We start from the raw sequence: 25,948 nt of genomic DNA, 5'->3' as shown, positions 1-25,948 counted from the left end.
ACAGGGCCTGAGTAGCCACTGGAGATAAACGAGCAGACAAGAAACCTACCTGCAGCCAGAAGCCGAGTGCTACAGATCCACAACCACTTGCAGACCCACGAGTAAGGAATAAATGCTTGCTTTTGTAAGCCACTGGGATTTGGGGGGTTAGTTGTTGTGTAGCATTATCACAGCACTCCCACATGTCACTACTGAGCACTGGAAATGTGGCTGGTCTGAACTGAGATGTGCTGTAAGTATAAAATCCACACTAAATTTCGAAGATGTAATATGAGAAAAAAAGTATACAATATCTCATTAATAATTTTTATAATGATTACCAGTTAAAATTATAATATTTTAGACATATTGTGTTAAAATATATTACTGAAATTAATTTCACCTGTTTCTTTTTAGTTTTTGATATGCCCACCAGAAAAGTTCAAATAATGCACGTGGCTCGCATTCTATCTTTTGGACAGTGCTGGTCTAGACAGCAGCTGGAGTAGAGAAGGGAAGAGAAAGGGGATCTTGGAGCTCTTCTAAAACCTGGTATGGGAACCTGGGGTTCTCACCACCAGTATCTCTGACTGTTAATGAGAATACTGACAGCCCTCACAACTCACAATTTTCAGGATGTTCCAAATTTGAGGAGGCGGGCTCACTATGTCTCAGGAGCACTGTTGTGAAATGTTTGGGTTAGCCAATGATTGGTCTTGTCGGTGTTTATAATACACAGACACATCTACTGATCTCCTAGCCATCCATCAGGATTCGGTTCAAGCACTGTATTAAGCCCTCCCCCAGCTAGACCACATCCTACAGGTCTTCCATATTCTCTGCTGCATTGTCTCAGGGTTAGGCCCACAGCATGTGTGCAGTATCTGTGAGAAGCCGAACTAACTATGGACCTTTCCCCTGTAAACTTTTCCTCAGTATCTCATAATTATTATTTTTTCACTAACTAGAGAAACATAATCTCATCTGAAATAAAAAAGCTGCTTAAATATTAGGGTAAAACAATCATCTTTGCATGATGTGTCTCTGGAAGAACGCAGAACATTTGCTAGTATGACCTCCAGGGAAGGGAGCAAGGTGGCTGAGGACAAAGGTTGAAAGGAGACTTTTCTGTAATCTTTCAATGTGGAACCTCATGTCATGAATTCCCTTTTAAAGAGAATAGCTTCATGACATAGAAAAAAAGATTTTTTTTTAAGAACTATGTTGTTTTTTGTTTGTTTGTTTGTTTGTTTTTTAAAGATTTTATTGGGGAAGGGGAACAGGACTTTATTAGGGAACAGTGTGTACTTCCAGGCCTTTTTTTCCAAGTCAAGTTGTTGTCCTTTCATTCTTAGTTGTGGAGGGCGTGGCTCAACTCCAGGTCCAGTTGCCGTTGCTAGTTACAGGGGCGCAGCCCACCATCCCTTGTGGGAGTCGAGGAATCAAACTGACAACCTGGTGGCTGAGAGCCCACCGGCCCATATGGGAATCGAACCGGCAGCCTTCGGAGTTAGGAGCACAGAGCTCCAACTGCTTCAGCCACCGGGCCGGCCCAGAAAAAAAAGATTTTTAAAACTTAGATTCCACTGAAGTCTTGTAAAGAATTTTTCTTGCATTGTATCTTTTAGATCAACAGTCAACAATTTTTTTCTGTAAAGTGCCAGATAGTAAATGTTTTAGGCTTTGTGGGTCTCCCTGGCAACTATTCAACTCTGCTGTTTTAGCAGGAAAGCAGCCATACACGATATGTAAAGGAATGTGTGCCAGCAACACTTTTTAACAAAAACAGATAGGATTCAGCCCGTGGCCATAGTTTGCCACCCCTTGGCTTTAGATAGTGCCTCCTTTAAACACTAAAGAATGGGTAACCATGTGCTTTACTTTTTTATTCTTAAACAGGTTCAAATGGATCTCCCTTCCACCCAAGTTAAGAGCTGTGCTTAGGAAGATTGGAATACAGAAAGGACAATGGAGAACAGAAGAAAAACATCTGGCTATGGTATAAAACCATAGACTCGTGATATTCACTCAGGAAAGCAAAGGTGTTTCAAAAACCATGAAACACATTCATCCTATTAGAAATCTTCCTGGCATAAATCAATGGTGGCAACAAAGAAATCATAGTCTGGGTTGAAACTTACTTCTGAATCTTCATACTTCTCAAGTTTGACCTTAAAACAATATATATTTGTGCAAATAAATTCAGAAATTGCTACCTCAGAAATGTAGATAATCTAAATTAATTAAATATCGCTCTCTTGCCATGCAATTCTCTATAGAAGTGTTCATTATAACAAGTACTGTCATTGTCCTGGCCTGTGACACGTGATGAGGTTTCTCTCATTCAGAGACTCCCCTAGAGAGGGTGATTCAGTGTGGAAAAATTTAGTTTTCTAAAAGGCTGTCCTCAACCCCCAGGTTCTAGGCTTTTATCTTACTCTACCAAATACTCCCAGCATATTAACTGAAAGCATAGTCTCCCCCCTGAGAAAACAAATCAAAGCCATGTATTTTCAAAACAATTTCCTGTTCAGGAAAAAGATGGGAAGTTTAAACTTAACATTAAGGCTTAAAAATCAGCTATATAACAGTGCCTACCGGGATTCCCCCAGATCTTTACTGGTATTCTTCTCAGAGGAAGACCTACAAGGATGGAAAGTGTTCCCTGTTCAGATTAAAGACCAAAAGCCACATGGCAAATAGCCGCTCAACAAGTTCAATTTGCATTCCCATCAGAGCCTAGATGCCCCCACATGGAAAGCCTACATTGTAATAGGGTAGGGTGCCCACCAGACCAGTGAAAAATCTTGATGTTTAGCAAACCCAAAGAAAAATGGAAATTCAATTACTTTGTTCAAGGTCAGTGTGAGTCACAATAGAATGATCTGTTTTTCAAAATGGTTCACCTATGATTTCTGTTAATATTAGAAGTAGTTGTGTGGGCAGAATGGCAGATCATCATTACATTTAGCTTATTAAGAAACCCATATTCAAATGTAACTACAAGTCAAATAGTGCCACTCAGATTGAGTATATAGCCTAGTTCCTTACCACTGACCCAGAGAATACGAGTAGGATTCCATTTTACAGATTGCAAGAATCCCACATCTCATTCATAAACAAAACAGATGTGCGAGAAGGGAGGCTCTGGGAGGGGTTTGGCAGCTTAGGGAGAGAGTGGTTTAGACATGTTGCTGTTACATGATTTTGAATTCTTCCTTGCTCCATTCAAGAAATCCAATTAAACTCCAAAGACACCAGCACAGAAAGGATCTCCCCATAGGCAGCATCTCATCAACTGGATTTCTGGTGACATTTCTGTGTATCTGACCTCATTTTGTACAGCATCTTCGGGTTACAGAACCTCAGCTCTAGCGGCAATGGTGGCGAGTGCCAATGTCTGGCACTGACCTTAACGGAGCATAGATGTGCATATAACTAGTACTTTTTATTTCAACAAAATAGAAGGTAAAGAAAGAAATAATAGCAACCAAAGTGACAATTAGGAATGGAACTAGATGGTTTATTTATGGAGAAAACAGAAAGAATGAGTCCTTTCAGCTTTAGCCCAATCCAGATTTCAATCAAGTAAAAGTGTAGAGCTTAGTGGGACCCCATGAGGGTAGCACCTGCCTCCATCCTGACCCTCGGGGTCCCAGTGCCGCTTGGGGGATGACTGGCCATGGCTCTGTGTTACCCTATGGCTGTGGCCTCAACAAGGGCCACAAGGTGACCAAGAACGTCAGTAAGCCGAGGCACAGCCGCCACCGCGGGCGCCTCACCAAATACACCAAGTTTGTGCAGAACATGATCGGGAGGTATGTGGCTTTGCCCCCTCTGAGCGGCATGCCATGGGGCTGCTCAAGGTCTCTAAGGACAAGCGGGTCCTGAAGTTCATCAAGAAAAGGGTGGGGACACACATCCGAGCCAAGAGGACGAGGGAGGAGCTGAGCAATGTCCTTGCAGCCCCGAGGAAGCCAAGAAGGACTGAGTCCTGTACCCTCTGTGTGTAATGAAACCTTTTCGGGGGTTGGGGGGAGTGTAGACTGATACCAAGCAGGTGATGACATCATTGAAACAGTGCCCCACTCAGCCAACTGCCCTGCCCATCTGGGAAACCACATGCTCACTGAGTTTCTCCTAGTTCTTGGCCTACCGTCTTTGTACTGTGTGATCACAGGTACAAATTTGGGTAAAACATTTACCAGATTTGCTCAGTAAGCCTTCCCAGCTCCCCAGTTTGTCATTGGACTCCATTTTATACTCTCACAAGTCTCTCTGTCCTTATTCTTTGATACTCCCATAGCCCCCTGAATATATCACAATTATAATTAAAGACTTATTTTCCTATATATCTGTTTAAAGCCTGCCTTCCCTCAAGAGACAGTCAGGTGAAGGAGGGTAGGTTGTTCCTGTAGAGAAGGAAAAATAATTTTCCCTCTACTCGTCTAGGCTCTTGGCTGAGACCTTCCTGTAATAAAAATGCACATTAACAGGAGAAAAACAAACAGAAGTTTAATATGTTTCCCTCCTGTCTACATGGGAGAGACCCAGGAAAACCGAGTAACTCCCCAAATGGCCCAAGACACCACCTTCGATACCATCTCCAGCTAAAGACAAGGAAGATGTTGGGGTGGGGAACCAGTTATGGGAGGTGACTAGGAAAAGCACAGTAAACAAGGGAGAGGTGGTTATATAGATTTAAGTCCTAGCCTTCTCCATTGATAAACAGTCTCTAGAGATTTATTCATCCTCCTCTTCGGGTACAGAGGGAGACATCTTACAAACGGAGATTTCCCTTACACATGTAACTTTCTTACAAAAGGGTGACTTCTACTTGGTTTTCAAATCTTTTCGAAGGCTTCTTAAAAATAATCAGCCTAAAATAATCCTTAAACGAAAGAGACATATTTGGGGGGCAAATTCTGCTCCCCTACACTTTCCCCAGCACCTGACACCATGCTTGACGCATGCAGGGGGCTCAAGATACATTTGTTGAATTGATGATTTATAATAACTTTTAATGTGTTCACGGCCCACAGCAGCTCCACTATCCTAAGCAGTCATACTACTACCATTCTGTGGCTTTACTGGATTCCAAGTTCAAGGGTATCCCAAAGAGAAAATCTTATGTAGCAACAAGAAGGCTGGTTTATTGTTTTTAAGTGCCCTTCCTTCCCGTGCTATTTACATGCATCATTAGCTCAGCAGGGAAAGCACTCTGTTGTAAGAGACTTTAGAAATCGTAATCATTACAATTAAAAACTCCCATTTCAGCCAGACTACCCCTTCGTTATATTAACTATGCCTTCTGTGCTTACAGCCCTCTCTCTTTGAGACCTATTTCAGGTTTTACCCTACCTGTGGGCTTTTTATTTGGAACCTCTTGTGATCTCCAACTTGTAATTTTCACAAATGGAGTCCTGCAGCTCCTTAATATTTTTGTTTACCAGACTTACTCATTTCATTTCTGCATGTGTTTGGTAGGTGAATTGTCTACAGCATCTTACAAAAGAATGCTGTAACACCTTAGAGCATTAAGGGAAAAAAAGTTAAAAGGCCAAAAACAACCACAAAAAATTAACCAAGCAGTTAAAATATCTAAATTAGCACCAGGAAGCTCAAATGTAAGCAACAACTACGTTAACTGAAGCACACTCAACAGGGAAAATCAGGAAGCATAGTGGTTGAAAATGTATAACAGGGCCAGGACTGGAGGAGGTGAGGGAGGGGCAGGGTTGGATCCTGTCTTTATTTTAAAATTTGATACTTTGTTCATGGTGAAAATTTTAAATTCATTTTGATTTTTAAAAAAATACTGCATTAAAATATTACTGATGCTTCCTCAAAAAGTTACACAGAATTACTGTAAAACTCAGCAATTCCAATCCTAGGTATGAACCCAAAAGAATTAAAAACAGGCATCAAACAAATATTTGCCCGTGGACGTTCGTAACAGCGATATCGTAACAGCGGAAAGGGGGAAACAACCCAAATGTCCATCAACAGATGAATAGATAAACAAATTGTGGTAGATACATACAATGGGATTTTATTTAGCGATAAAAAGGAATGAAGTACTGACGTATGCTACAATAAGGATGACCCTGGAAACCATGATGTTAAATGAAAGAAGCCAGACACATAAAGCCACATATTGTATGATTCCACTTATATGAAATATCCAGAATAGGCAAATCATAGAAACAGAAAGGAAATTAGCAGTTGCCAGGCGCTGGGAGGTAGGAATGGGGAGTGACCGATAATGGGTATGGGGATTTATTTTGGAATCTCGGAGATGTTTCAAAAATAGACAAAGATGGGGTTGCACAACATTGTGAATGTACCAAATGCCACTGGATTGTTCACTTTAAAATGGTTAATTCTGTTATGTGAATTTCACCTCAATTAAAAAATATATATATTACTGATCTTGATTCCTGAGGTTTTCAGTTGTTGTTGCTTTTATGGCCCCTTCAATTCTGTGCCTGAGCGAGAGCCTTACTTGCCTCCCCTAGTCTTGGACCTGTTTAAATTTCCTTTTAACTAGAAATAGAGAGGGTGAGAAATTCAAATAAGCTTGGGCCACACCCAAATCTGTGGTTAAGTTCCAGATAACAGAATGACTCATTTTTGACTCAAAATTAGTTATCCCATGTGCCCTGCCACCCTTCCCATACAGCACGATGAAGTCTCAGTTACCAGGATCCTTGCTCACCACCCAGACATCACGCTATACCACACAAAACATGAACGAACACACTTTCTCCCCAGCGAGGTTGTTGGCAAAGGTTTAATCAGCTACAGAAATTTGTGAGAACCAAAGGCTGACTCTGGAGGAAAATGGAAAAGACCCCTTTGGTTCTGCTTCATGAAAGTACATATCATTAATTCTCTTTGCGGCTTTACATCCCATGTTTGGTGGAGAACAGAGTGATTCTTTATGAATGTGGTGCTTTCTTCAGATAGTTCCTTCATCTTGGTTTCAATTACTTCAGAGCCTTAAAAACAAAACAAACAAAAAAACCCAGAATATAAGTATTAGCAACATCAGAACCTGAATAAGTCCTTAAAATACCTCCAGCTAATCTTGGCATCATTTTTGTTTGCTTCTAAAGACCTCCATGTTTGAGACAAACCTAAATACACATGGACACACTTTCCCTGGTGAATATGAATAATAATCCCGTAAGTGAAATATGAACAGAGCTCACAGTGGAGCCATGTGCTCTTTACAAATTTCCCCAAAGCTGCTGTCCCTGCTAAAAAGAGCAGCTCATCCACTCCAAGGCCTGTCACAACCCTAGGGTAATCAATCCCAGGCACTAGCAACCTCTGAGCTGGAATGTGATAAAGCTAGCCAGGCTGCTAGCCTCTCTAATAAAGCCTAATAGAGCCGCAGGGAAAACAAGCTGCCCTCAGAAGCCAAGCCAGGCTCTGGCATCCCCCTACAAAGAAATAAAATACTATTCTATTTTATACAAATCCAAAGAAATCTGCTTCTCCATGAACGACTTAGACCGGGGGCCAGCAAACTATTATTATAAAGAGAGTTTTACTGGGACACTGCCAGTGCCCACTCAGTTACGTATTGTCTGCGGTTGCTTCTCCTCTAAAATGGCCGACTGGAGTATCTGTGGCCGACACTGCGCGGCCTGCACAGCTGAACATATTTGTCCTTTCCTGAGAAAGTTTGCTGATCCCTGACCTAAACTATTCGAACTCGAATCACTTCGGCCTCCATGTATACTTTTATAGGTGCGCTTATATATTGATTCCTGGGCTCGAGTGCATTCCATTCTCTCCATGATAACCGCTAGCTTCCTCGGGTGCATTCCAGCTTTCCAAAGGCATTGTCGGCTGTCAAGTCTGTCTGACTACACCTGCTAGTCAAGTAAGCAGGGTCCTGTGGAAAAGTGCAGTGCTCCCTTCTACATCAAGAGGACAGCTTGTCTGGAAAACAAACAAGGACTTCAAGAGTCCTTCTTACCACCTCCGGCAGTCCCTTGCACTCCAAGTCATGGATTAGTTTCAGCTTATTTCCAACTCAGCTATCCTCGGCTCTGAAAAGCTGTCATCACTGGCGTCGCTGTATCTATCGCTAGATCAAAAGAGGAACTAACTTAGTAAGGTGTTAAAAAAAACACACCAGACAATTATCCTATTTACAATCCCAAACACTTTCCATAATCAATTCCCACTCAGCGATAGTACTAAGGAATGTTCTATTATTATTTTCTACTCACTACAGGAAGAGGTTAGTCCAACCACACACAACGGTCTCCTTTTGTCAAAGGAAGTAATCACTTGCTTTTGTCTTAAATTGGAAGTAACTTATTCAGAAAATGTATAAAAGCATTTCAATTTAGATTAAATTTATAATCTTCAGAAGACCACGAATCATTTCTAAACTTTGACAAAAGCCTTGAAAGCAGATTGCTCCCGACCCTCTTACCTATTGTCTGCTTTCTACCGGAGGTACTATGTTAAAAAATGAAGTTAAAATGAAAGAGTCAGCTGATGGACCCATTTCTTTTCTGTGACTCTGCTCTTGCATGTGAGGTTAAGCATCACTAGTCCTATTCCTGCTGACCTCAGTTTGTTCTCAAGTACAATAACACAGCATATAATAATGCCTGGACATTCAAACTTTTTTCATTTTTCACCTTTCTGACAATAACTCTTTCCTTTAGCAATATAAAAGGACTAGAGAACAGTGAGAATAGCTGCACATCCTTGATTATGTTAGTCAAATGCTCTCCTTTTTGTTCAACAGCAGGTTGGCTTTTGCCTCTGTGTTTGAGGACCACAGCTAACTCCATTGTGGAAGAGTTGCTCATCCACAGTCAGCAAACTCCATGGGGACACTGAACTTGGTGGTCATTTGCACATACATGATGGCTCAAGACCCAGGAAACACCCAGTAGTGCGCATAAAAAATATTCATGTACTCTCTAAACTCGCCTTGAAATCCTATCCACTTCAGATCCTACTTTCACTATGATTTATGGGTTAGCAGCATGAAAGTTTCCCAGTCCCACAAATATTTTCATAGGTCCAAAGATTTGAGAAATAATTTGCACAACTATGCAATTTTCAAATTAGAAACTTTATGAAATGCTTCGACCACCCTGAGTCACATGGAATATTCAAAACAGGACCAAGTATTGGCATAGATGTCACCATGTTGGGGTCCCTTAGGAATACACCTTCTCCGTGAGACAGCCTTACAATTGCACTTTGCTCTGAGCTGTGTGCTCAGTTTGGGGTTCCTCTTGCTTGATTCCAAATAAGTCAGCAGGTTGATCAATTCCACAAGAATTCTACTGATCTATGGGGATAACGTCGCCAGGAATTCAGTTTCATGCCAGACCTATCCCTACCCTTGGCCAAGTTTTTGCTGACTTGTAGCAATAGAAGTCTGAATTCTATAAAAGGTGAAAATCAACTTTTTTTTTTTTTTTTTTTTTTTAAGGGAGGAGAGGGAACAATTGGAAAAACTCTATGCTGACAGGTTAGAAAACAAAGATTTACTCTAAACATGTTTAGCATGTATCATCAATAAATACCTAAACAAAATCATAAAAGATAACTTCCTTGCCCTCCCTGCCTTTTAGACAAAATACTGGAAAGGGCAGGGGTGGAGGATGGCCTAGAGTCTGGAGAGGAGATAGAAGAAGATTAAGAATTGGCAGAAAAGACATCTTAAACATAAATGAACATATCCTTAAAAGCAATCGAGTAGAGGTTTCCTCCTAGCTATATTTTAGTTTAGGAAAATCGCTTCTACTGTTACAAAATGGTTTCCGATAAAGAAAACACAGGAATAACTGAAGAATGTTTTTTTAAAAAACTGGCCCCCAAAGTTGATATGTCCTTATCCATGCACACCACTTGTTGTACAAGTGCAGCATCCTTCCTGGTTCCATGCAACCTTTCCTGTCATAGAATTAGCAAAGAAAGGGGATTTGGAAATTGCACTTAACTCCCTATCTGAGAAGAAATGAAGGCCAAAGGTGTTCAAGTGATTCAGGGGGTACACAGCTTGTTCAAGGCCAGAATCCCCATCATACTAACCCAGACCACAAGCTCAAACTGAAGCCGTACTGCAGTGTGCTAGCATCACCTCTCAAGGAGACATATGTCCCCTGACACCACAAGTGAGAAGGCCCAAATGGCTGAAGAAACTCCATTTCCTCAATCATCAGGTTTTACACTTGCTTCCTTCTCCATCTCTGAGCCTGGGGAAGAGTAGGGTGGGCCCACATCTTGCCCCTCACACTCCTGGTTGTATGATATATTGGCCATATGCCTATGCACTGATCACTTGACTCTTGAGAGCCTAGAAATAGTAGTATTAATGCCAACAATCTCACCAAAATGTTATGAGGGCCAAAAGAGAATGTATAAAGGTGCCGTTAAAAACCATATCAAAATATAAACTGTTGCTACTTATGGGGATTACATGTTCATAATATGGTATCTCTCAAAAAGTCATGGCAATATAAAAAAGTCATGAAAACTGCCAAGTGCATGACTGTCAGAATTGTTTCCTATACCAAGAGTAATTCACTATCTAAACTAGCAAGTGGACTTGGGTGGGTCTGTTTTTAACCTAATGGCTCTCATTTCCTGTCTGATGGCTGTCTGCCCCAAACTCTGCCAACACATCAAAATAGCACAGGCTGAGTCTAAATAAGTGAGGCTCAGCCTGGATTTACTCATATCCAAGGCAAATGACTGGGTTCACTAATTTTCTTTCATGTGTGTCAGGGGCCAGGTGAAGACAACCAGATAAACCACGACACTCAAGAACAGAATTATCAAAAGAGGCATTGCTGCTAAACTTGCTGATTTTATGGCATTCATGAGGCAGCGAAAAACAACTGCTAGAAATCAAACACGGATCATCATTCACGCGCAGAACAGCAGTGGCTCCTGCGCATTCAAAAAAATGTGGGTGCTACTCTATGACACATGTAACTTAAGGGTTCATTTTTGTTTCATACAGAACAGACTTAAAGAAGTCCTAAGATACACTTATCTGGGTATATTTTCACTTAATTCAAGACATCGCAGCTCTATCTTAAGACTAACCTGTCTTTTTAAATAATCTACTCACACACACACACACACACTCCTCGGTGGGGAGAGTTACTAGATACGTGGGTCTTGCATGTTAAATTTTATGAAATGCCACAGAATACAGACCCATTCATGGGTGTCTTGTTACATTTGAGGAGGGAAAAGTCTTAAACCTCCACTGTCTAGTACGGTAGCCACAAGCCACCGTACCTATCTAAATTTGAATCAATTAAAATCAAATAAAATCTAAATGACTATTTCTCACTCGAACACATTGGGCCACACTTCAGTGCTCAATAGCCTTGCGTGGCTGGTGACTGCCATATTCGGTGCTGCAGATTATAAACTATTTCTATCATTGCAGAAAGTTCTATTAGACAGTGTTGATTTAAAAACAAATGAAGAATTTTAAAAAACAAACCATAATCACCATGCAAAGTCCTCCTGTCACTCCCTAAAAAGTTTTTTTTTGTTTGTTTGTTTGTTTGTTTTTAGGTCTGACTATCTACAGTTAATTAAAATCACAGCAAATGTGTCTCATGCATGCAGGTGCCCCCCACATAATGGAAGCATTCTTTTAAAAAAGGTTTTTCACTGTACTATTTCTTACAAGACAAAATCAAAATCACCAGCAGCAAGGCAGGGAATCACTATCCTTACAACCCTGGCTTGACTTACAAGACTTGGTAGCAACAGTCTACATGTGGTTCTGTGACAAACAAATGGCTTGCCACAGTCAAGTTTGTTTGTCAAAGACTCCTGGCTCCTAAGAAATTCCCAATATAAAAAAATATATATTCCAAGGCACTAGGGAAAGGATACAGCAATGCCTCATCTATTCCACCTTTTATGCTACCCTGGAGGCAGCCGTTAAACTATTTCTTCTCCCATTGACAGGAAGAGGTGGTTGGAATTAAATTTTTTTTAATGGCATACTTAGGATTCCCAGCATGCATGAGTTCCTACAATGCTTTATATCAAAATTCATTTCATGTGGAAAAAGCGTATTTTAAAACAGGTTGCCATGCACACAATTTTCCCCAAAGCATTGTTACTGCTGTACTTACTTCCTTCTCAAAGAGCCCCTGGAAGCCATAAAAATATAAGAGCAATGGAATAAAAACTTAGTATGCTTTAAATGAGTTTTGCATGAATAGTAAACGGTAGAATACAAGCCCGGCAGGGCATAAAGAACACAATAGTCTATATCACTATTAACTCAGTTCCTGACTGCCACCACCTCATCAGCACTGCAGTGAACCACAATCAATAAAGAGCACCTTTTAACCAACACCGAACCCCCAAGGGAAGGTGTAGGCAAAGTGGTTTATTAGCAGCACTTTACCAGAAAAGTCTCAAGGTACGGAGTTGGAGTCCAACAATCACGGGAGAAAGGGCGGGGGGAGTTGTTTTAGAAGATGTTTAAAAGGGCTGTTAGAAAAACTAAAGCAAAAAAAGAATCATTGTTTTCCAGTTCACTTTTGCTTGAAATGTGACAAAAGGGGGAAAGTAATATTTCCCCATCAGTTTGAAGTTTACAAGGCACCATCTCAACTGTTCCTCATAGCAACCCTAAAGGATGGAGAGCCTGAGGTTTAGGAGAGGATATGGAAAAAATTACCCAGTAACTGGCAAACCCAGAAATTAAATCCATAGCACCCGCTCTACGCGTCCGCACTGTCCCAATGGAAATAAAATATTTGCACCATATATTGCAAGAATGGCCCTTGGCAACATGAACCACACAGCCCAAAGGTTAAAAAAAAAAAAAAAAAAAAAAGGCAAGATGATTCCAAGTTTAAAATAGTGCTGGAAAATGCATGTCAGATTCATGCAGGGGGAGAAGAGTATTTTACTCTCCTAGTCAAAGGCAAAGGGCTGCCAAAACGAGTATGGCTTAGAGGGAGAAATGCCACCTTATAATCAATAGAGAGGTCTCTCCTACTTCCCAGGCCCTCGGTCAGTAATGACAGGTGAACTCACAGCCTAACAGGATATGAGTTGTACTCCCCTCTCGCTAAGCACTGCAGGAATGTACATCAAGAGTCAAGAGGGCAGTGTGAGCGGAGGCAAAGGCATTAAATCCCTCTGGGAAGATCAGGGGACTGCAAACTGTTCCGTATGGATTTGTGTGCATTTTACCCTATAGTCAAGGGAAGCCACTGAGAGTTTTGAGCTCCAAGATAATGTAGGAAGATCATTCCACCGGCAGAAGATGGATTGAGAGAAGGAATGGTGGACACACAGAGACCAAGTAGGAGGCTTTGCAGTGGGCAAGACATGAAGAAGACCAGAACTAAGGTCGAATGAATAATAATAGCATAATAATGCTTCCCCTTTAATTTGCTACCATAGACCAGGTACTGTGCCGAGTGCTTTACATTTAGTGCAGACTTAATCTTCATTACTCCCATATAAAGTGGGTACTATTACCATCCCCTTTTTATAAAGAAACCGATGCACAGAGGAGTGAGGCCAGTCTCCGCTCCAGAACCTGAGTGCTGAGGTCCAGGCCACACCCCTTGCAGCACAGCAGACAACATGGGGAGGGGAGATAGATTCCAACGCCCATATTCTCCAGGACCACCTGACTATGAGAGATGGGGAGGAGGAGGGAGGAATCTGAGCTTACTCTGGGAGTCCAGCCTGGTTTGTGGACGATGGGGATGGGAGTACCACTGGCAGCGAGATGTCTATCCTGATGTTAGTCATAATCCTGAGAGCCTGGGAGTCCCCCCTGGGGTGTGGTCATAGAAAAGAGAACAAGCTATAAATGTGGCACTTCCCACATGCTGGGGCTGTCCCAGAAGTGGGTCCACAGTTTTTATCACTTTCTCGGAAGGTGATTTGTCGGCCCCAAATGTAGAGAACCTACAGAACGTATACTACCTGATGAGTCCTCCAGGACGGGGAATGTGTTCTTATTCAACTAGCCCTGGATTCTCTCGTGCACAGCACTGTGGCTGGGATAAAGTAAACTTTCATACATGTGGTGCATTGGGTGCCGCTCAAGTATGCAGGCAATAAACATTATGAGCATCATCCAACTTAGAAAAATGCACATGAGGTGCTAAGTTCAAAAGACAAGCTATTGTAATTAATAAAGAATCTGTGGTGATGCTTTAAGAACATATACATATCCTGTTTCCCACAAGCTTTTCTCCAATGTTTTTGGCATCCACTGCTGATCTGTATTTGACGTAGTTATCACAGAAGGGGTTGCTTCTACATTTTTAATTGGCCTTAAAAAATTTTTTTTCTGAGTATCATTATGTAATTTTAAAAAATGTAATGTGTTATAATCCAATACTGTCATTACTCTTTTTTGATATTCAAATTGTCCAAAATGAGGGCAGCAGGAGCCCTATCAAACTGGCTTCTTTGACTTCCCCATTGCATAAAACTTCCCCATTGGTTTTTCAGCTCCTCCTTCCTTTACGAGATATGATCAAACAACATGGTGAATGTTTAAATAAAAAAAATTTATCACAGTAAAAGACACATTGCCATTAATCCCCCTCAAAATACCCCCCTCAAACACACTTATCCCATCATTCTTGCCACTTTCTGAAGCAGTTCTGGAAGTCCTCTTTCTTGAGTGTCTTTAGTTGCACTGTCGTGGCTACCTCGATGTCCTGAATCATTTTGACGTTGGGGAAGAGCCAGAAGCCGCACAGTGCCAGATCCAGTGAATAAGGTGGATGAGGACACACCGTAATGTTTTTATTTGACAGAAATTGCCGTATACCAGAAACGATGTGTGACACGGAGCATTGTCATTATGGAGGGTGATTGACGGCACACTTTAAAACACACCTTCTCTCAACCATAGCTCACTCCCGACTGACTGCACCAAACAAGCTAAAACTTGTCACACACTGTTACTAAGGTTCAGTGCGCCGCTTCCTGTATTGAAGATCCCTGCCTTTCTGTTGGATGGCATTCAGCAGCAGCATCCACCGTGTTTTCTGATCACAACGGAAAGGCTCTGTGTCACACATCGCTTACGGTACTGCGATTTCTGTCCAATAAAAACATTATGGTGTGTGCTCATCCACCTTATTCATTGGATCTGGCACCATGTGACTTCTGGCTCTTCCCCAAAGCCAAAATGACCATGAAAGGTAAGAGTTTTGAAATGATTCTGTACATCGAGGCAGCTATAACAGCACAACTAAAGACATTCATGAAAGAGAACTTTCAGAACTGCTTCAGAAAATGGCACGAACAATGAGATAAGTGTGTGTGAAGTGAGGGAGGGAGGTATTTTGAGGGGGATTAATGCCAATGTGTCTTTTACTGTAATAATTTCTTTTTAAAATTTAAACATTCACCGTTACTTTCTGATCACACCTCATAAGTCCAGCAATACGTCCCAGGCTCATCTTATACTTTCCCTGTCCCAGTACTGGAATCAACCATTTATTCCAGGAACCCTAGTTCATTTCGGTGGGGGATGGTATTTTAGAAACCAAAATGGAAGAAAATATTCCTTTACGAAAGAGACATCCAGTCACTACCTTAACCAGGCGATTAACAGCATCATCCACAGTGCGACCAAAAAAAGAGAAAGTTATGAGCCTTACGTGTCTCCTGATGTGTACCTATAAAGTACATAACAACCCCAATGAACTATTCTTCCAAAAATGTCTAACCTGATTCTAAGCACGAAAAAACTATCAGATGAATCCAGATTCTGGTCATTTCTACAAGACAAATAGCCAGGACTTTTTATAAAAGTCAATATTATTACAATGGAATATACCCAGAAATAAAAAAGAATGAGATCTTGCCATTTGTAAAACATGGATGGAATGTGAGGGTATTAGTAATACTAAGTGAAATAAGTCAGACAGAGAAAGACCAACACTATATGATTTCATTTATATGTGGAATCTGAAAAAACAAAACAAATGAATGAACAAAACAGAAACAGACCCATAGATACAGAGAACAAGTTGATGGTTGTGAAAGTGGGGGTGGGTGAGTAGATGGGTGAAATTAATCACAAAGAATGGGGGGGAAGTCAATGTTATATTTTAAAAAGGGGTGTGTGTGATTTATCCAGATTAAAAGAAACTAAGGAAACGCAATGTAGGGGTTCTGAATGAGTCACCCCAAGATATGCCTCTGTGGTATGCGGATTCTTTTGAGCTGAAGGCAACTGAGACCCTATAGGTTCACGAGAAACTTTCACCTCTCTTTTAAAGAATTTAGATTAGGGCCCAGGCCCATAATAACAGTTATCGTCAGCAATAACTCTTTATGACTTATCTATAGGGAAGGGTAAACTTCTAATTATTGAATAAATGTTCTTCTTATAGTCCTGCAATGACCTTCCTTTTCTCTTAAGCCTCAAGGTGCCTTATCTCATCCCTAGTGCAGAATATCATATGTACATTTTGCTTTTCTGTCTCCGAACCTCTTGTGTATGTGAGGTTTCTGACTCTCACATGTATGTGTGGTTCCCATACATACATATGTAATTAAATGTGGTTATTTTCTCTTGTTAATCTGTCTCATGTCGATTTAATTATTAGACCAGTGGGAAGAACCTTGAAGGGTAGGGGCAAGTTTCTTCCCCCACCACCATAACCAAATGAACCTTGAATGGATCATTTATTACATTTTTCATTTTTTAAAAGTTAAAAAGACATTTGGGGATAAATGGAAGAATTTAAATATGGACTGGATATTAAATGATACCATTGAATAAATGTTAATTTTCGTAAGTGTGATAATGATATTGCAGTTATGTGAGAAAAATGTCTTTAATTTTAGGAAATGTGTGATAAGTATTTAGAGGTGGAGTGCAATGATGTTTTGCAACTTAATATAAGTGTTCCAAAATAAGTTTACACACACACATACAGAAGCAAATGTAAAATGGCAACAATTGATGAATCCAGGTGAAAGGTATACAAGTGTGCACTGCACTATTCTTGCATCTTTTCTGTAAGTTTGAAAGTTTTCAAAATAAAAGAGTTGGAGAGAAAAATATATATACACACATGCACTAATATGATTACAACCATTAAAAGAATATATGGATATAGAGTAAAGACTGGAAGAAAATATTCAAAACTGAGCACAGTCATTGTGTTAGGCTGGTGGGTGTATGGGTCCATTTTTATTTTCCAAATTTTCTGTAATGCTACATCTAGAAGTCAACAGAAAACAAAATCTTCCCAGGCTGGAAGCCAGCATGTCACATAAAAGGAAAACCCAAAGAGTCACCAAAGAGAGACCAGAAACAATGATGAATGAAAGGAGTGCCTTCTCTCCTTGACTGCTGCCAGGATTCAAAGATAAAAGTAGAGAGGGAAGAGTAAGTTCAAAGGAGAGAATGGACTTAGATCCTAGGAGTATGCAAGAGATCAGGAAATGGAAGTGGCTCTGGGTATGTACTTCTTTTAAGGATCCTTTGATTAAAAAGTAGTTCAACTTTTGAGTTTGGTCTGACATAATCAAGCGAATACAGTGAATCACCAAGTAACTTCCTTCCTGTTGTTTCTGTACCAGCCTGCCTCCTGATTGGCCACCAAAAGACAATTTCTCTGCACAAGAGAGAGTATATGGTGGGTGGAGACATGGAATCCAAGATTCTAAAATCCAGGATAAAATGCTACTCAAATGTCTTAAGATTCCAATTCTATACTTTTAAAACATGTTTCTCCAAAGAGCTGCATTTCTGTGAACTGCTGACTGAACCTCATTTAAGTTCTTGCTTTCCAATGTTGAATGAGTACCACTTAAGCAAGAGAGTTTTACTCTGACCTGACAAATGGGCATGGTAAATGCCAGCATCCTAAAAACTGGAAGTCGTCCCTAAACTTGGTGTGTATTGTTTGTGCCAAAGAACCTTGCAGAGCAGCCCCAGAGACACACGTGCTCAAAAACAACCTATGAACTTTAAACTTTGATCCCTCTTCAGTTTCCAGTTGCTTAAAATGGAATTCTGGAGAGAGATTATGTGCTTGTTTCTAGATACTAAAGAACTCACAATTATAAGCACCTTTGTATACCCTTATTTAGTAAATCTCCTAGCATTTTTTTCTTACAAGTACATGAAACAGTCTCATTCTACTACATTACATGCCAGTAAGACCATACAAATTTGTGGTTACTTTTCATACATGGGACAAATTATATTTAGATACCAGAGGGTAGATATCAGCAAAGAATTACAAAGATGTATTTAATGGACCGTAATTTCCCATTGGATTTATTGATTCTAAAAGTGATTTGTTAGATTTACGCAAAAGAATTAACGCAGCAGGCCTGAAGCTGCTATCTCTAAAAGGGCCTGCTTCTGGGGGAACTTGGGAACTTGGCTTTCCGAGTGTTTTCTCCATCACTAACTGATAAGTTCATTTCACTGGGCCTAGGCTGTCTGCACAAACAACGTGATTTATGGTAAACACTTGTTTTCCTTCTGAGAGTCTGGAATTTGAGTGGTTGCTAGGTAGAGAAAGCCTATGTGACCAGCCCCCAATGAAAACCCTGAACTCTGAATCTCAAATCGGCTTCTCTGGGCATACACAACACACCTGTGCTATTGCATTTTCACTGCTAGAGGGAGGGTGAGCTCTGTGTGACATCTCACAGGAGAGAGAGAACACAGGAAACCTGCAAACAGATTTCTCCAGAATCCACTTACACCTTTTTCCCTTACTGATCCAGCTGTGTATGCTTATTTTGCCACTGTAATAAATTTTAGTCATGAGTATAACTATTAGGTTGGTGCAAATGTAATTGCAGTTTAAAAGGTTAAAAATAATTGCAAAAACCGCAATTACTTTTGCACCAACCTAATATATTCTGATTCCTTCTAGTGAATCATCGAATATGTGGGTGGTCTTGGGGGACCCCCCCCCCAAAACCAAAACTCTTAGTTTGCTTTTGCATGTTAGTTTTGAGTAGATCATACAAGCCTAAAAAATACTATCCTAAAACCATGTGCATCTTGAACAGACCACTAAAGTCTAAAACCAGGTGGAATGGTCTTCATAACTGCTGTCATTCCACACATAGCAGAGTAGCTGAGAATTTAGCTCACCAGCTCTAGATCCCCAAATAATATTCTTACTGCAACTTCCCAGGCATTAAAAGATAAATGTTCTCCATGAGGCAGAACGCAGAGGTTATAGCTCAGGTAGGTTTGCTCAAAGCCAAGGATTGTTACATTCTGGGCTTTAAAGATGTTGCCTGCGCATGTGCCACAGTTAAATATCATCCGCCAATTTCTGGGAAAGGAAGTCATTATTCTAGTGTTCATATTCCTTGTCACATTTGTTTAGGGTTGATTACAGACAGTAATCTTGTCTGACAGAAATACAGTCCCATATCAGCTCACATTAGAGCCTGGCCATCAAAGCCATCATTTGCTTTTCGATGCTTGCTAGTGCCATGGAGCTGGGCAGAGAAGAGTTGAAGTGCAGGGTTCCTCTGGAATCCTAGTGTCTGTCACTGGATTAATTCATGGTCATCATTCTTAGTGGGAAAACCCCCTGTAAGGTGTCAAGATTAGACTAGACTATATCCATCCTCCCCTGTTATTTACATTTATTACTTTAATGGGGAATAAAAATTTTTAAAAAACCCAGTGTGCTACGGAGCCAGGGAGACAAAGATAAATAAGATGCTGGCTGCTCTTAAGGAATGCGCCAGTGTGTGGCTGATACATAGGAATTCTCTGACAACCGTGGAAGTGGGCTAGTCAGCTATAATTTCAATACCAGCATCAGAGTTTTGTTAAGAGGTCTTTCCTTCTCCCCGAGACATACTGTGCCTTCCTCAGTAGTCACTAGCAAGCATTCACTTTTCTGAGAAACTTCCAGTGAGCTTTACCCATAAACCACCAGTCCCCATGCAGGAATTGGCAGGCCATCCAGCAAACAGGTGGGCAGGCCACACAACCCAGACACCATTCGTATATTAGTTGATGCTTACAAACAACCAGATAGCTATGCATGAATTACTAAGTGTGAATTACTTCTCCCAGCCGTCTAACTTGCTTCACTGTCACCCTCCTTTCACATGTGAGCACCTGAAATAATGGAGACAATAAAGTGGCTGAGAAGGATCACAGCACACAGCCAACACTGGGAGCACACTGGAATTTCCGATCTGCTGCGTAAGCCATGCAGCCTCAGAACACAGGAAGACCGTCTTTATATGGACTCGAATGCAGAACCATGCCGCATGAGCTCAAGCCGGGAAGAGCCTGGAGCCCCTCAGCCTGCTCCTCACAGCAGGCCAGACTCCAGCTCCAGAGGGCACAGCGTACAAACCACAGCACTGGTTCAAGAGTACAAGGAGTGATCATTAGTTCAGTGAGACGCCTGACATGCAAAATATATAAAGCTGTTCCCATTTGAACACATAGCTAAAAGAAATGCTAGGGAGCCGTGAGCTTCTCCTAGCAGGTAACATCGCAAATAAGCAGGCTTGCGTAACGCAAGGACACACATATAACACCATGCACAGATCTCAGCAGTCCTCCACTGCAATATGGCAAGAGTTGTTTGCTAGGATGAGGGTCGGCAATGGTAATCTTCTAAACAACATATATCCAGTTATTATTGTACTAACCCATAACTAGTCTATAATGCTAGCTAGTTCCTTCCACTTTTAAAAGTTATTACATATCATATACCTGGACGAGAAAAAGTAAAATATAAATTCTCCCCAAACTAGTATTTAAATGTAAAGAAATTTTAATGAAAATCCCCTGCGTGATTTTTTATTCAAATCTGATTTTAAAAATCATTGTACGATTCAAAGAGCAGCAAAATACCTTTTTTAAAATGTTAAATAATAACAAGGTAGACAAGGGCTTGATTTATGATAATGCTATGATAATGCAAAGGGTTGTAAGGGTTCAGAAATAAGAGATGACATCATTAATGGAACAAAACAGAAATCCCTAAAACCCACCGAAATTACTCAACTTACTAACAATTGAGGGCAGGAAGGAGCCAGATCTCTACCTCACACACTATACCAAAAATAAAGTACATATAGATTATAGATTTAAACTACTGCATAAAATAGAAACCATAAAAGTGCTAGTGAAAACAATGGGTTATTATTTATATAATCTTTTGATGAGGAAAGACTTTATGCATGACACTCAAGGCAGAATCCATAAAAGATCTGACTACGTAAATTTAAAAATGTATATAAATGAGAACTACCGTGTTTCTCTGAAAATAAGACCGGGTCTTATATTAATTTTTGCTCCCAAAGACACATTAGGGCTTATGTTCAGGGGATGTCATCCTGAAAAATCATGGTAGGGCTTATTTTCCGGTTAGGTCTTATTTTGGGGGAAACACGGTACTTATAGTCCTTATTTAAAACCCTTTAAGGAAAATAAAAACTACCATTGACAACTTAGAAGAAAACAAAATCACTTTGAAAAAATATATGCAACTTAACAAAAGATCAACGTCCTTTAAAGAGCTTACCCAATCATTAAGGGAAAGGATATAATAGCAAAAGGAAAAATAGGGCAAAGGATATGAACAGTCTATTCATTAAACAGAGCCAATAAACATATAAAATAATCATATATACGTATTAATCAGAGTCCACAAAAGAAAATCCCATTTTACACCTATCAAAATAACAAAAATTTCTAAAATAATGTCCAGCGTTAGCATGATTTGGAAAACTGATATGTTACAGTTGTAGATGTGATTATTTTTATTAAGAGAAAAAGTCACGATTGTTGAGAAGGACAAAATGGTTCTTCACTTAAAACAAAATCCTAGTACGATATTAAATTTTATGAGAAAACTGAGATGTTGATAATGGAATCTTGGATGATTGCTAAGAGCAGGAAGCTGCTTACCTGGAGGACAGTTTGCATCCTTGTTGCACGAAGGCATTCAGGTTCCCAGTTGCCGCGAGTAATAGTCCCAAGTACGGAGGGGAAGGCTTCATCGGCCTAGAAGAAAACTCAGGATGGAATTGGACACCAACAAAATAAGGGTGATCTGAAATGAGAACAACCATGACGCGAGTGAAGCAAACATGAGAAATACTTTAAAGGTCTTATCTTTGAATCAGAAACGCATGCAATGGTGAGATGTTTATTTAACTTATCATCATAGCTGGTAACTTTCATGATCTATCTTCACAGTAGAATTGCAAATTGCAAAACACGTCTCACTTACTAAGAGATCCAACATTCCATTTGTGGAAGGTGTTAGAGTGAACAAAGTCAAGCAAAAATTTTTAAATGGCAAGATGAATTGTGCTTTCCCCAAATCTGCCTGCTTTTTGAAGGCCCTTCATAGACTTACATTGGCTCCCTTTTCACGGTATTCCCCACACTTTAGGCTGACTGTAGGTCATTCTTTCTCTTAGATGGCTTCAGGCCATTTCCTACAAGGTCTCCTTTCCCAAGGTAAGCGTCCCCTAAGAATACAGCAAGTACAACTGCTTTTCTAGTCACAACTTTAAGTTGGGTATTAATCATAGTGCCATGAAACTGAACTCATATTTCAGCCAATGCCAACTTATCCCTGGTGATAAAGAACCTCTGAGTGAAAAAAGGATGGACTTTCAACATGTTAATGGTGGTTATGGCTCAAGGTGGTAAGAGTTCAAGATTTTTAAAACATTTTCTTCCTTATACTTTTCTGTGTTGTGTGAATCTTACAATGAGCATGTTACTTCCATTATCAGGGGGAAATTACGCTATTTTTCACATTGAGGGTTGTAAGAAGCCCCTATATGAGCAATCCAAATTCTCCTAAATGTAATAGGAACAGAAAAGTAGCTTTCCCCAGCTACTTTTAACAGAAATCCCATTTTGTAATGGTAAGAATTAAATGGGCAACATTTCAAAATCTGGGTAGAAATTTTCTAGGATTAAAAATTATTTCCTCCAGTTGGAATTCTCAAAAACTGTAGTTGTTTTTTTTTCCCCCACCAGGTTAGGAAGCAACTCCTAATTAGAGATTGGGTAACTCTCTAATCCCATAATTACTATAGTACAGAGCATGGCCTGTGTGCTGTAGTCCCTATTTTAAAAATCACTTAAATTTCTCTCTTTGTATATATCAAACTGAAGATGATAAAATATAGGTGTTTTTTTAAAATAAATTTTATTGGGGAATATCGGGGGAACAGTGTGTTTCTCCAGGGCCCATCAGCTCTAAGCCGTTTGTCCTTCAACCTAGTTGTGGAGGGCGCAGCTCAGCTCCAAGTCCAGTCACCGTTTTCAATCTTTAGTTGCAGGGGGTGCAGCCCATCATCCCATGCGAGAATTGAATTGGCAACCTTGTTGTTGAGAGCTCCCGCTCTAACCAACTGAGCCATCTGGCCACCCCTGTGGAAGCTCAGCAGCAGCTCATTGTCTTCAATCTAGTTGTGGAGGGCACAGCTCACTGGCCCATGTGGGAATCGAACCGGCAACCCTGTTTCTCAGAGCTCGCACTCTAACCAACTGAGCCATTCGGCGGCCCCAAAACATAGGTTTTATAGGGGGAAATAAGTACAACAATTTTAAAGCTTTCAAAGAGATGCTTTATGAAATGATCTAAAAATTTAGTATGGAATTCAAAATCACAAATCCCCACATCACTTACCACTGGAGACCCAAAGCTACCTTATAGTAGTGAGGACATGATGGTTGATCAGAAATGTCTACTTTTCTACGGTTATAATTTAAAGCTTTGCTCTACAAAAGTGTAGCCCCTAGCCAAATGTGGCTATTTAAATTCATTCAAATTAATTGAGCATGTTTCAAATACTCAATAGCTACAAATGGTTAATGGCTACCATACTGAACAGGGCAGAATCATCACTGCAGCAAGTTCTGGACATCTCTGACTCCAGAAAAAATCAGTGTAGAAAGTCTCTACACCACATCTAGGAAGAAGCCTTCATCACTCAGGAATGAAATTATGGTGAGAGGAATGCTACCTTCTCTTAGGAATGTATCCTCTCAAGAAAAGTAGAAGAAAAATAATCCACACTTAGAAAAGAAACTAAGCAATGTAGCTTTAAATTTAAGATGTAATGCATCTTGCGGTATCTAGGGATATCTTTGAAAGAAGCAGACAGTAATTGTGTTTTTGTACCGCTATAGACAGAAGTTGAATGGATCATGTCATAGCCAGGGACAGAATATTTGAATAAATGGATCATTGTTTTGAATCACTTTATCCAAAAGACTCCTATGCCAATATGATAAAAGAGGCTATAAAGTTTTTATTTTGATGATGTTCTATCTGTCAGATAAAGTATCTTTTAAGTAATACTCTTAATTGCTTTGAACCAAATTCTGACATTGTACTAATCTCAAGCTTTGTTGTTCTTTTTAGAACTCCTTTAGGAATGTAGAAATTTGTGGATATGCTTCTAAGGGACAGCTAAGATCCAAAGCTTCTGGGGAATTTTCCTTAATAAAATGAATTCCCTTGCAGTCAGCTTTTTAAAATTGCAAGGTTTTATAGTGGTGCTGTTTCCTTTACAACCCTCATGAAATTTGAAAGTGTCAATGGGAATCTAAATCCTTGTGATAAAAGAGCCTTCTAATATTTGCTGACAATAATGAGAGCCAGGAGAATTAAGAGAGAATAAATACTTGAACCAAACAAATAGAAATCTGCTTAAGAAATTCTCTGCCCTTTCAGATGCCAGAAAGACAGAAGAGACTTCAACATCAAACAATGATCCACTCTATACAAATTCTAAATGATGGGCATTTCCATCAGAAAGACTATAGGAAATAAATCCCCTGGGCTCTAATTCAAAACTTTAGGATGGGTTGATAATCTTAAGTAGAATGCCCAATAAAAACAAAAGAACAACAAAATCCCACAGGGGTGGTGGCAGAAGGAGAAAATGACCTGGTTTGGCTCCAACCCCACCAGGTACTCTAGCTGGATGGCTCTGCGCAGGTTATTTAACCTCTTTGCACTCAGTCTCCTGTGTAACGTGGGAATGACATTACCTGCCTTGTAAGTTACATAAGGCACACGGAGTCCCTAGAAGGGGTATAGCGAGAAGCATCTAGTGAGTGCACATTCAATGTCCTTTGCTTTCCTCTTTCAGGAGCCAGGTAACATACTACTGAGTTCAAAGAAGCCTTTTCCAACTGCAATTCTCCTCCCTGCTCAGGACTCCTGAAGTATCTGAACAGATTAGAGACAGAAAAAGAAAGGGACAAAGAAAAGGAATATGAAGCAGAGGATAGCGACATGGGCTAAGAGGGAAAAAGAAATAGGAAAGTTAGAAGAAGAGGAAGTAGTCCAGGTCATCTGGAACCTACACTATATAGATTGAAAAGGTAGGTTCTAGAAAGTTATGCTACCATTTTTAGAGTATCCTGTACATACAAAGCATTCAACAAATGAGAGTGGTTTATCCAACATATTAGTGTCACATTCATTGCATGGAGCCCTGTCCTCCTTAGGAGTCACAACGTGCTGGGACTAGGGTGATAGGGATGGGAATGCAATCCGATAAGCGGTCTTTCTTTCCAGAGATGGAATCTACAGAACTTGACAACTGATTACAAGTTGGGGATATGAAGGGGAGAGAAAAAGCTAAATAAGTCCAATTTCAAGCCCATGGTTTAGAACAGTGGTTCCCAACCAGGGGCAAATGTGCCCCTCAAGGACATTTGACAATGTCTGGAGATATTTTTTTAAGTGTCATAACTCGGGGTGCTGAGGGAGGTGGTGCTACTGGCATCCAGTGTGCAGAGCCCAGGGACGCTGCTAAACATCCTACCGTGCACAGGACGGCCCCCACCACAGAGAATGCACCTGCTCCAAATGTTAATAGTGAGGGTGAGAAACCCTGGACAAGAAGAGTGATGCTACCTTAACCGAAATAGTTAAGAGGAAGAAGAACTACATAG

The 25,948-nt window shown here is 40.3% G+C and overlaps 1 protein-coding gene and 1 pseudogene across 13 annotated transcripts in view; one reads left to right on the top strand and one right to left on the bottom strand.

The window, feature by feature from the left end:
* The first annotated feature begins 3,661 nt into the window (after nucleotides 1–3,661).
* Nucleotides 3,662–4,111, top strand: LOC308494230 (large ribosomal subunit protein eL36-like; annotated as a pseudogene). The gene has a single exon. The product of its transcript is annotated as a large ribosomal subunit protein eL36-like (transcript).
* Nucleotides 4,112–6,754: 2,643 nt separating this feature from the next.
* The window catches only part of CTPS2 (CTP synthase 2), a 101,833-nt gene continuing 82,639 nt past the window's right edge, over nucleotides 6,755–25,948 (bottom strand). For 3 of the 12 annotated variants that reach the window (XM_081041751.1, XM_081041749.1, XM_081041752.1), the window contains 4 exons: nucleotides 21,923–22,067; nucleotides 12,132–12,149; nucleotides 7,970–8,080; nucleotides 6,755–6,980 (listed from right to left, as the gene is read on the bottom strand). In XM_081041751.1, coding sequence (XP_080897877.1) covers nucleotides 8,011–8,080; nucleotides 12,132–12,149; nucleotides 21,923–22,067 — 233 coding nt within the window. In that variant the 3' untranslated portion in view covers nucleotides 6,755–6,980; nucleotides 7,970–8,010. Of the gene's footprint in view, nucleotides 6,981–7,969; nucleotides 8,098–12,131; nucleotides 12,150–21,922; nucleotides 22,068–25,948 lie in introns of all 12 variants that reach the window. The other 9 variants (XM_081041756.1, XM_081041755.1, XM_081041754.1 and 6 more) reach the window with 4 other exon arrangements.

The sequence above is a fragment of the Rhinolophus hipposideros genome, assembly GCF_964194185.1.
Source record: "Rhinolophus hipposideros genome assembly, chromosome: X".
In the NCBI taxonomy this organism is placed as follows: Eukaryota; Metazoa; Chordata; class Mammalia; order Chiroptera; family Rhinolophidae; genus Rhinolophus; species Rhinolophus hipposideros.
The sequence above is the reverse complement of the archived record's forward strand: the minus strand, read 5'-3'. Positions and strand labels throughout refer to the sequence as shown.